This window comes from Electrophorus electricus, chromosome 10, assembly GCF_013358815.1.
Source record: "Electrophorus electricus isolate fEleEle1 chromosome 10, fEleEle1.pri, whole genome shotgun sequence".
Classification (NCBI taxonomy): domain Eukaryota; kingdom Metazoa; phylum Chordata; class Actinopteri; order Gymnotiformes; family Gymnotidae; genus Electrophorus; species Electrophorus electricus.
This window is the reverse complement of record NC_049544.1, coordinates 12,206,842-12,218,376: the sequence shown is the minus strand read 5'-3', so window position 1 is coordinate 12,218,376 and position 11,535 is coordinate 12,206,842. Positions and strand designations below refer to the sequence as shown.

The 11,535-nt window shown below is 43.0% G+C and overlaps 1 protein-coding gene across 2 annotated transcripts in view; it reads right to left on the bottom strand.

Annotated features, from left to right (window-relative positions):
- Nucleotides 1-813: 813 nt before the first annotated feature.
- Nucleotides 814-11,535, bottom strand: part of rbms3 (RNA binding motif, single stranded interacting protein) — a 92,977-nt gene continuing 82,255 nt past the window's right edge. The window contains exons 10-14 of one of the 2 annotated variants that reach the window (XM_035530472.1): nt 11,341-11,391; nt 6,689-6,799; nt 6,498-6,587; nt 5,525-5,658; nt 814-5,076 (exon numbers count right to left, since the gene is read on the bottom strand). In XM_035530472.1, coding sequence (XP_035386365.1) covers nt 5,073-5,076; nt 5,525-5,658; nt 6,498-6,587; nt 6,689-6,799; nt 11,341-11,391 — 390 coding nt within the window. In that variant the 3' untranslated portion in view covers nt 814-5,072. Of the gene's footprint in view, nt 5,077-5,520; nt 5,659-6,497; nt 6,588-6,688; nt 6,800-11,340; nt 11,392-11,535 lie in introns of those variants that run through there. The other variant, XM_035530473.1, reaches the window with a different exon arrangement.

Below are 11,535 nucleotides of genomic sequence, written 5' to 3'. Positions count from 1 at the left end.
CTGATTGGCAAGTAATGTGTGTATGTCCAAGGCCTTAAGACTTCTGCAAATAAACCAAAGATGGGAACATATAGGCTGTCAGAGTTCAAATCATTGATCTTCTGGAAGGAAGAACAAACTCCCCACTGTTTGCAGGAGAAGTCGTCTGCCTGCTTTGCCTCTCTAAATGTCACATGTGAAGATGAGCATTGTATGCGAAGGGTGGAGAGGGCCGTGGGGTCTGAAATGAAGGAGGAAAGGTTAAAGGTCACCAGTGAGCCTGAATTAGCCACTTGTGTGGAAGAACAATCTCTCTATCGATCACCCTTGGAAGAGTGGGAGGAGACAATGCGAGGAGAGTCACTGGTCACTGTAGAACAGGCCAGGGCTCACTGACCTCTCATTCCTCCCATCAGGGTTCACTCGCTTGCTCTCTCTGTCAAGTGTACTATAGTAATCTGTACACATTTTATCAGATATTATTCCTGTATAGCAAGTCCATTCTGTAGCTTTTCCTTCAGCATGTTATGTAGTCTGTATGTCTATGCATATGCTATACATGCAAACATGTACAGTTTATACATCTATGGTCCTCTTCACCAATGGAAATCCATGCATATGTTGCCACTATTTCACTGCAGTTTTATTAGTACAGGCATTCTGTATATATTAATCCAAGATGATGACCTGCAGCTATTGTCCTGGAATCTATATCTGTGCATTCATTTTCACACCCCCCCCCCCCAAAAAAACAAACAAACAAACAAATAAACTAGATTAAACTTTGAGTCATTAAGTGTCATTAACAAAACAGTAAACACGGCATTGTGAAAGTGAGATTTTAACTTTTTTTATTGAAAGCTTCATTGAAAGAAAAATAATAAACAGAAATGTTAACTCAACATCCACTGATTTACAGAAACTCTCAGGATCACGACTCGAACACATGGGAGGCATGAGTGTGCAGCAAAACAAAGAACTGCATCTGAGAACTGCTCGAGAAGTCTCTCCACAACTCTTCTACAAATAAAAAGAATTCCATAAATAGTCTTCTATTTCCTCTGTCAATAAGTTAATTTCTTATAGAGGTTTTGCTGTTTTGGCTGAATTTGGTAGAACATAGTAAATTATTTTCCATACTGACGCTACATGACCCTCCCCTTGCTAAAACCAGAGGTCTTGATAGGTCAATGAACATTCTAAATTGATGATTATCTCGGACACCCAATTAGAGCTGAAGACTTGATGTCAATGGCTAATAAAATAATGGGTCGTGTTAGAAAAGAAGGAAGTGTTTCAGTGTTCATTGTAAAACCCAGCAATAAGCTTACTCAAATAATGCAAGTTGCCAGATTCCCTGACATGGACAAAACCAAACCTAGGCTATAAATAATGAATTAGCATTGGCACTACACTTTTGACCAAGAACAGGCTTAATCCTTACCTGGGAAACTGTCCTGAAGTGTTAGAAAACCGTCTGTCACATAAGTAAGTCAGGTGTCAAATATACATTTGGAGTCTATTTACCTGTTCACATTATATGAAGAATTCAAAACAGTTCCAGAACAGTCTGTAATTTTCTTGGGCATCATTTAAATTTAAATTTAGTAGAAATGAATTTGTAGTTTTCAAACAAGTGAAAAATTATTTTACTTATATATTATTATTTTAAGTTGGCTTACTGTTGGATTTTACAGTGTGAAAACCCCATTAGGAAGGGAAGAGCATGGCTTACCTAATGTAGACTGCAGCAAACCAAGTAGAATGAGAACTGTTCTACAGCTTAGGGCATCTCACTCAATATCTGTCACATCTATATTTTCTATAAGACAGGGGGCATTTGGATGCTTTACGCTGGACGGATGTGATCTGAAAGGTGTACGTGTGAATCACCACTGCTAAGACTGTGGTCCTCGTGATTGTTTAAAAAGCAGCAGTCATTTAATCAATTCCCATCTGCTACTGTGGCCCTCCAATAAAGAAGGCTTGATAGCAGCAATTACAAGATAAAATGAACTCTCCAGAAAGGTAGTAGAACGAACAGATATAAATATGTGTTTTCTTTTTAGCCAAGGGAAATGAAAATGTATCTAACTTGCGCTCCATATTGTAACAGAGCTATTCAGTCTTGACACTGACTGGACAGATTAGCTGCAATGTAGCCTACACATCGTCCTTGTCAAAACGCATGGCAGAGACAAACTGAAATTCATTACTCTTCTTCCAGAAGACAACACACATTCTACTCAAGCCCACCTCTACCCCCACCCCACCACCAAATAGCATAATTAGGCCATTGCAAGAATGTTTTATCCATAGTAATAAAATTCTAATTCTATTCTATCATCTCTCATTCAGCAGCTAGCAGTTTGCTTTAGCAACATCAAAAAAGGAATACACAGAAGACTCTTGTCACTACAAATCACCAGCATTGCTGTTACACTGACCCCTAGTGGCTAACTGATCATCACTCACTTGTATAGGATGGTACCTAGTGCATGCTGTGGAACAAATTGGTTAGCACCCAGAGGTCCCCTCTGTGAAGAGATGACGAGAGATGAAGTTCCAGAAACAACATGGACACCGCGCACACAGATGAACATCAAGCACTGAGTGAGTCTAGTAAAAATCTCTGGCTCTGGATTTTAATATTCAGCAAACTGAAATGGCTTCCTTTTAATTCACAAGGAACAAGAATAAAAAAAAAGTGTTTCCTTATTGTAATGAAGATTTATGGGATCTAAAAAGGGTACTTTAGAAGAACCTACAAAATAACATCGATTGTGAAACTCTAAATGGAGAATGTGTAGGATAAAGAACACCACCAGAGCTGACTGTCACCATGTGTATTTAAGCTCCATGATGAATTAGTGTTATCAAATCATCTGGCCAAAAACTAATGATCTATGCCATGGCAGATTAAGAACAGCAGCGAAACTCTTTCTTTATTCTCAAACGAAAGTCATTTTTCCTAAACTGACTCTTACTTTCTACATCACCTTCTTGTGAACTGGCTTGCCAAAAATGATGAGATCTGAGATGGATGGCCTAAACTATATTTAAGTTTAGTTTGTCTCTCTCTGGTTTGGAGCTTTAGCTCTTTGTCCTTTTGCAAGAAGGCACGGGAGAGACCAACCTGTCCAGTATTGACAGATAACCTTATATGCCACCTTCACAAGGTGAGTTCGTTATGTCACTCAAACAAACTTTCTCAGTTGGAGGGTTTCAACCAATGTGAACATGAAGTTATTTTATAGTGGAATAAAGTAGAGCATTTAAGTATTCGTTTAACATCTACCATGTTACATGAGCATAGCATAGCTTTTCCCACTGGTCCCAAAGCATCAACTCACAACCTTTCAGGTAGTTCACAACCAGAAGGTGATACATAACCTCATTAGCTTCCTGTTTCCTCTTGGTGGAACTGCCTTAAATTGAGGTAGCTAACTGCAGAGAGTTTAAATACACACAAGTTTGAGGAATTTCTTTGACTTGGATGAATTCCTACTTTGGCAAAAGGAATGACATGTTAGCAACACTGGGATATGAGATTTCCTTAACACAAGTTTGTCAGAGGACCCATGCAGAATATGTAACACTGAATAGACCTTGAGTCAGTGACCCGGGGGGTGCTGTAACAGTGCTGTACAGCGTGCTCAGCTGAGAGAGAGAAAATTCCTTCTGCTGTTTCTCTGATGCCATCTGCTGGGGAGGCACTACACCCAATACAACACATGCTCTCTCTTCTTCTAAGTCTGAATGATTGACAGAAAAGCTGCAGCAGTGGAAGGAAGTTTAAACCTATAACCCCGCCCCCATCCCCATTTTAAGTACCCATTTGATCATCAAGGTCAAACAAATACTTCTGAGACACAGAGACTAGAGCAACAAGGCCAAAAAATATCAGATAGAAAAAAAATTGATTTACTCCACTGTCTGTAAGGGGTTTCTTCGTCTTTGGTTTAAAATATGCCATCCATGGGCTGCATTTGATCCACAGCTAAGAAAGACTAAAGAAATTGTCAACAATTTCCTATTACTATTGCTTTTGCACACATTTGCTTTATTTTAATTCCAAAGCTCCTATCTACGTACTTTTGCACTGCCAATATTTTTTTTTTTTTTTATGGTTTTAGTTTTTGATCTTTTTTTTCTTCTTTTTCCGCAATTAAACAAGCAAAGCAGGCTGAAAACACCTTAAAGCTCATAAAAAATATTGCAGATAAAAACAATAATGCCATTAAAAATTATCTGCACTACACAATAAACTGCATTTCCCAGGATGCAGTGGTTTAACATTTTTTTTTTTCTAAAAAAAAATCTCTTTAAACACACCACTATATTTTGACTGTCCTTTCTTTTAAACACAGGATCGCCTCCGCTAATTCCAATTGTCTTCACAAGACCGTTTTGGCTTGTCTAGACAGGTGGAATCCTAGGCATCCCTTCTGTCTCAGGCCTTTTGTCCATCCTTATAGTGTTCTTTTCTTCTCAATAAGATGTTCAACTGGGAAAAGTCTTGGACATTTCTCAAAATTAAGGCAACAAAGATGATAAAACATTGATATTCTCTAGAAAACTAAAATATAACTCATAAAAAAAATGAAAAGTAGCTTCAAATCTGAGGAAGACTTCTTTTTCTCTTTCTCTCTCACCCTCTCTCTCTCTCTCTCTCTCTCTCGCTGTCTCTTTCTCTCTCTCACACACACACAAACATGCTTCCTCATCTAATAGAAAACTCACCACAGCTGAAAACCCACCTGCACATTCAGAAAAGAACTGGAAAACTTTGTACTTGTTTGAAATTCATCACTTCACGAAGGAAAAGTCTTGTAAAGTTGTCAATAGCCATTTAGCTTAAACTCCAAGACTGCATATCACTCTCCTCTCTGACCATGATGTAGGGTCTAAAGTTCCTCTTGTTCTGCTCAGGGGTCTGATAAATTCTCTTTTTTGTTTGGTGCTTGTGCGAAGGTGAAGCCAAACGTTTTCTGCACAGCCTTTCCTGGTGTCCTCCATGTCCCCATCCCAGTTCCCAGTGTCCAGGCAGCACAGCCCCCACACAGCCCTCCTCCTGCTCTCCCCTTCTCTTGTTATCTGAGCATACAGGGCACAGGAAGATCAGGAGCGAGGAAGCAGACAGGAAGAGAGAGATTCAACAAGAAATTGTGAGGACAAAACTGGTCTGATAAAAAAAACTGGACGATAGAATATACAGCAATATACCGCAATTTACAGCAATAAAGGTCAAATATATGCTGAGATTACAATCACTAAAGGGAAGGGTATACACAAGAAGGAACTGTATACAAGTTAATCCCTCTGCAATTTCATAAAGCCCAGTTAATGACATGGATATCTACATGTGCCAGTATGGGTCTCCTATAACAATGTAACGGATAACACAGTAGTAAAGCACTGGACTATCAACAGATTGTTGACGGATGGATATTTATGGCTGTCCGTGCTGTCTCTGTCTGCTGTGTGTTAGTGTGTGTGTGTGTGTGTGTGGGGTGGGGGGTGTGAGGTTGGGGGAGCGTCTCACTTAGCAGGCTGGTAGGAGTAGGTGGCCGCGTGATCGCTGGTGCCGTCCACACACAGGGGCTGTTGCGGCTGCTGTACACTGCCGTCCTGGGAAGAGGGCGCCACGCTCTGTGGGGATGCCTCAGTCACCACACCCTGCCAGGAAGGTCATAATCATGTGACATCTCTGAGAATTGCACATGCAGAAGGATAGAATGGACATGATGTGGAATTTTCCCTTTGAGCACAAATGATGGGCTAAGAAATAAAGACTCCCTTGGATCGCTTTTGCTATCTTACAGTTTAGGCTGCATCCTCTATCAGTTATCAGCTAAAAAAAAATTAGCCGATTTTTGTTCGGAAAAGGCATGCTTGTATTTTGGTACTTTTGACAGAAATATATTAGAAAGATATGTAAACTGATGACTTATTAGTTCCCTCATATGCATTTTAAAATATTCTGTTAAGTCCAGGGTTGTGTATTTGTTCATGAGTTACTGCTTCTAGCTGTAAAGCTGATCAGTTACACTGCTTTCACATGAGCAGCTGATTCTGGATAGAGGCTCCTCACACAGCTAGCCTCCTTCATTAATAGGCCATTAGTATTGATGTGAAGTGACTGTATAACACTGGTATTTCTAAACAAGCATAAGGTCTCCTCATTTCATGAACGGAAAGGAGTTTTCAAACAAATGCCTGTCTCTTTTTATTTTGGCAAATGATATAACTACATGGACGTCATTACTGAACCCATGACAGCTGAATTCTACAAGGACATGCACATCTTGCTCTGTCTTGCTCTGATTACGATGAATATTTTCTAGGGGCCTCTGTGTCAGGTGCTTTAGGAAACTAAGACTACCGCTAATTCAGTACTGGTATGGTGAAAGCCCCATAATTGGAATTACAGCCATCAAATCCAGATAGTTCTCATTAGACTCAGTTGTGGCAGCGGGAGGAACAGTGGGAGGGCCAGTGGGCGGAGTCCAACTCACCTCCACTGAGATGGCTGAGGCAGGCACTGCAGCGTACTGGGGAATGTAGGTTCCCTGCATAGGAGCCGCTGCCGCTGCCGCTGGCATGTACTGCAAGCAGAGGGAGAAGATGCGCTCCCATCAGGGCCACTCAGGGGTTATGCAAATGAGTGAGCGTGAACATAAGAGCAGAGAGGGAGAGGGCCACTCACAGTGCCACTGGTGCCTAGGGACAGGTGGTTCATCTGCTGGGTGAGGGGCCCCATCATGTTTGCTGGCTGCATGGAGATGGTGTGGTCCATGGCTGGCGTGATCACAGCACCCTGTGGGTGGGCACACGCATACACGCACATACACACATGCACATGCACACGTACACACCCACACACACATACACACACACACACACACACACACACACACACACACACACACACACACACACACACACACAGATTGTCACAGGTCATAACAAATGGAGGAAATTAGTACCCATTCAGTTCCATGTCTGCAAACCTTTAATGTAATGCATACATGGTTTCCACATTCACAAATCCCTCACTCCCTCTTTCTTTCTTTCTTTCTTTCTTTCTTTCTTTCTTTCTTTCTTTCTTACTCTTGCTCTCATACACCAAATGATTCAAATCAGTGCAGCTGGGCCCTATTACAGCAACCAGACGTGTGTTGTTCCACTTCAACACATGAAATAATGTGATCCAAATGCATGTCACGCATACTTCTGCAGAGATGATCCATCGCTCGCTTAGCACTGTGGCTCACACACACATATGCACACATGCGAGGCCAGTGTGTTTACATTTGGGGCACGCAGTGGCGTGAGTGCTAACATGTGTGGGGGAGAAAACGGAGTGAGTGGCTGCAATTTATAAGTGCTCACCTTGGACTTCAGCTGCCCCCATTGCGTGACTTTTTCAGCAGATGGATGTGTATTCATGCACACACACACATACACACACACACACACACACACACACACTCATGCATGCTCATGTCTAGCCCTGATTACGATTAATATTTCCAAGGGGACTCTCGGTCAGGTAGTTTGTCAAAAAATAGTTCTTTTGTAAAGTGGGTGCTGAGTCTGATCATGCTTGGTTGGGACTACAGCCTAAAGCATGCAGCAATAGGACTGTTCGATTGTGCCTTTTTAGTTTTTATACAGTGCTAAATGTTTTGTCTCAATAAAGCTGAATAAATGTCCTTCCTTTTCATAGGCTGTCTGGGACCCTGGCAGGCCAGATTCTGGCCATACACTTCAGCACTGCCAGGTCATCTGCAGCTTCCGTGTCCGGCTGGCCCCTTACTTCCACGAGCGCCAGCATGGCCATTGCCCCGGGCCCTGGGATAACATCTGTTGTTGCTGGCTGTGGCTGCATCAGGCCATTCTCGAATCCAATCGGAGCAGTTCCTGCTATCAGGACTAATGTCATTATGACGGGGCAGACGGGAAGTTTTCATGGGGTGAAGGTACAGTAAGGCACAGAGCTAGCTCATGTTGACTACAGATCCACACACTGAGGAATTTAAAATGTGGCTGTTTTCTGGGCAGAATGTCACAGTCAGTGCATGTAGATTCTTATTAGTCATGTGGACTAATAAAATGTTAACATCCTGGAATCATAATGAACAATTAAATGTCACATTATTAGAGTCTACTCAGCTATGAAATATTATTCAGAACAAACGTTATTTTTATTCAAATTTGTCTGACTGTGACCAAACCTAGTGGGAATCGGGTTGCAGGATCTCATTTACCTAATGCTAACCAGTTGTTATCGTTCAGTATTAGTGCTAGTAGACACTGTCCACAACACCCAAATACACACACTTATGCATTGTCTCCAGCCTGTGTTTCTGTGCACTAGAATCTTCAGTGTGTTTAAAGAATAAACACTTGCCATTAGAAAAGATGCGCCTTTTTTCTGGGCACAGAGGTAAACTGAGCAGGCCACACCTCTCCTGCACGTCACCAGGGACCTCAGCTTCACAGCTCACCCCACCCCAACAAACTCCGATAATGAGACGAGGAAAAAAGCTACCCTGCTGTGAATAATTCACCAAATTTCTTAACAGCCATATCAGGGAGACTTAGGCAGATGATTAAGAGCAGCGTGTGTGTGTGTGTGTGTGTGTGCGCGCGTGTGTGTGTGTATTAATACATTTCCCCATAGGGCTAGTGCGGAACCTGAGCGACACTGATGGAGTGTTTCAGCTGAGAAGAGAGCCTGCCTCGTTCTCTCTCTTTTAAGGCGCCTTCTTGCACCCGTAGACAAGTGCCTGAATTTGTCTGCACAAACAGAAACCTCATATGTTTCCCTTGGCTTGACCCTGTGATTTTGACTCCTAGATGTCAAAAAGATTTGTTGTTTTGGGTTCAAGGCCTGGATATATAAACTAGGCTGGAAAGAGACTCCCGTGACATCACAGGAAGGGAGGCTAATGCCAAGAGGAAAGGGAAGTGTCTCTGTTTGTCCCTCCGAGGCACCGGTACTGAAGAAAACAGACTTCAGCGAAGGAAGTCTCATATCAATCTTAAACATGTCTGCTACAGTGACAAAAATAATTCTTCCACATGCACTCCACCCTTATGTCCACAGACTACAGGGCTGACAAGGTCTTTTTACAATATATTTGAGTAACAAATATTAAGAATTATTTAAAAATACTCAGAAACATGTAGACGTCAACACACACACAAACGCGCAAACTACAGAAATTGCCAAAGTATATCCACCTTTTCAAACCCTAAAAACACAGTGTGTTCTGGGGAATAGGCTGGGGGGTGGGGGTGGGGTGGGGGGGTGAGCACAAAATTTTTATTCAAACATTTGTTCCTCTGTCTCAGCAAATGACTGTGACTGGCAGCAACTTAGGCAAATGTCTCATTTCTTTCCTTCCCCACAGCATTGTCGTTCCGCTCTAAGCGGCTTTGCAGTAATACACTACGCTGGTGATTCGTTAATGTTCATTTCCTAAGAGGGATTTGGGGACGATTTTTCTCCAGGACAAGATATGGTAGTACAAGTGTGTGCAAGGGTATGTGTCTGTATCCTACAAAGAAAAATGGACTGTACACAAGTAATATTTGATTTGAGCACTGTGGTGTACACATACATGCAAAAAAATGTGCCATGGTGCCGCGGTAATTGAGCTATAACACAAGTGATGGTAATCATCAAAAGAACAGGCACACATCCACCCCCACATACACACACTCACACACACACACACACACACACACACTCACACATGTATGCGCACGCACACTCATGCAAACCCATGCACGCACACGCACACACACACACACACACACACACACACACACACACACACACACTCACTCACATGCATGCATAACATACATGCACACACACGCACACGGAACAGGAGCCAGAGAGGAAAGCACATAGAGAGGCTCCATTGTCTGCTGATCTGCTTAAATCCTCATCTCCTGCTCCAGTCGCTATGGTCACGTGTCTCCACAGTAACAAGGTGCCAAACGGAGAGCCGCTCTCCTGTTACAATGCCTTTCTTTCTCAGACATCTTTAATTGCCCGCCTTCTCTCCACACAAGAAAAGGAAAAAAGGAACACATTCTTTTTTTTCTGCCCTGTTTTCTTTCCAGGATTTTCAAATGAGACCGTCGCAGAGATCATCAGACAGGCTCCAAAAGACTTTCATGGGAAGTTTCTTTTTTTTACTCTCTCTCCAGCAGCTGAGGTCTTATCTGACGAGTTGCCAAGTAATCAGACAAGAGACTTTGTTACAAAACACATTAACACATCGTCATGCCCTGAAAACAGCCAAGTCAAAGTCACTCCCAGAAATATCCTTCTCTAGTTAGACTGCGAGGCAGACAGACATACATCCATTCTTTTGTCTTTCTCTGTGCCTGTCTCTCAATCTCTATGTCTCTGTCGCTCTCTTTTCATCCCTCCCTCCCTCCCTCCAGAGCTCAGAGCCTAATGCGTTGGGTTTGATTCCAGCAGCAGTTTACAGGTCTTGAACACCCCAAGCAGCTGACTGAACAGTTTTAAGTCATGGCTAATGTGGTAAACAAAAGCTGTGCTGGAGGCCAGCTGGACGAAGGAGTCTGGGCCCTGGCCTATCTCCCGCTGGAACACAGGTTTTCAGCTGGACAGAGTTCCACACATGTGCTTGGTGTTACCCTCCCATTCAAATACTGGACGAAAACTAAGGAGAAGTTGTTTGCGTGCGTAAACGTGTGTATGTGTGCATATGTGAGGAATTTTCCAAGCCTCGGGTGGCAGGTGTCCTTCCTGTGCCCTTATTGTCTAGGCAACCAAGAGAGAGAGAAAGAGAAAGAGAGAGGAGGAGAGAGGGAGGGGTGGAAAGAGAGAGCGAGTCAGTGCTGGGTGATGAGGTGATATAAACAGAAGGCTCAGGCAAACACTCTGAGTTTCTGATCCAGGTTCCTAGAGCTGAAGACCTAGCTGGCCAGACTCTTGGCAGGGACAAAGCAAGTCTTCATTTGCAGTACTGCCCTCAAAGTGAAAAATCTGTCAGTATTTGCACTTATGGGTGCAACCACTAGAGGGCAGGATTTAGGCCAAGCTTTGCCTTTCCTGGGCTTCTCAGAAGCACTACTTCACTTTTACCTGTTCACATTCTTATTTCTCTCACCTGTTCTCATACATATGTACACTCACACACACACACACACACACACACACACACACACGCAGGCGCTCACACGCACTCGTGTACACATGCATGCATATATAAACATACACACCCACACTCAAACTTTCAAGCCCCCCCCCCCCCCCCCCCCCCAAATCACCACACACACAAACAAATATAGCAGATGGGGAGGACTTACAGTAGGTTGCATAACGTACTGTTGGTGAGGCATCCAGGACGTACTCTGCACCTGTGGGGAGAAGAGCATTTCCTCATTTCCCCTTCTCTTCCTCCTCCTTTGACACCCCCAGACCAGCGAGGGCATCTGCCCTGCCTTCTGCTGCCTCACAGCGCCCCACAAAAACGGGTGTTTTATTGCAGTTCTGCTCTAACA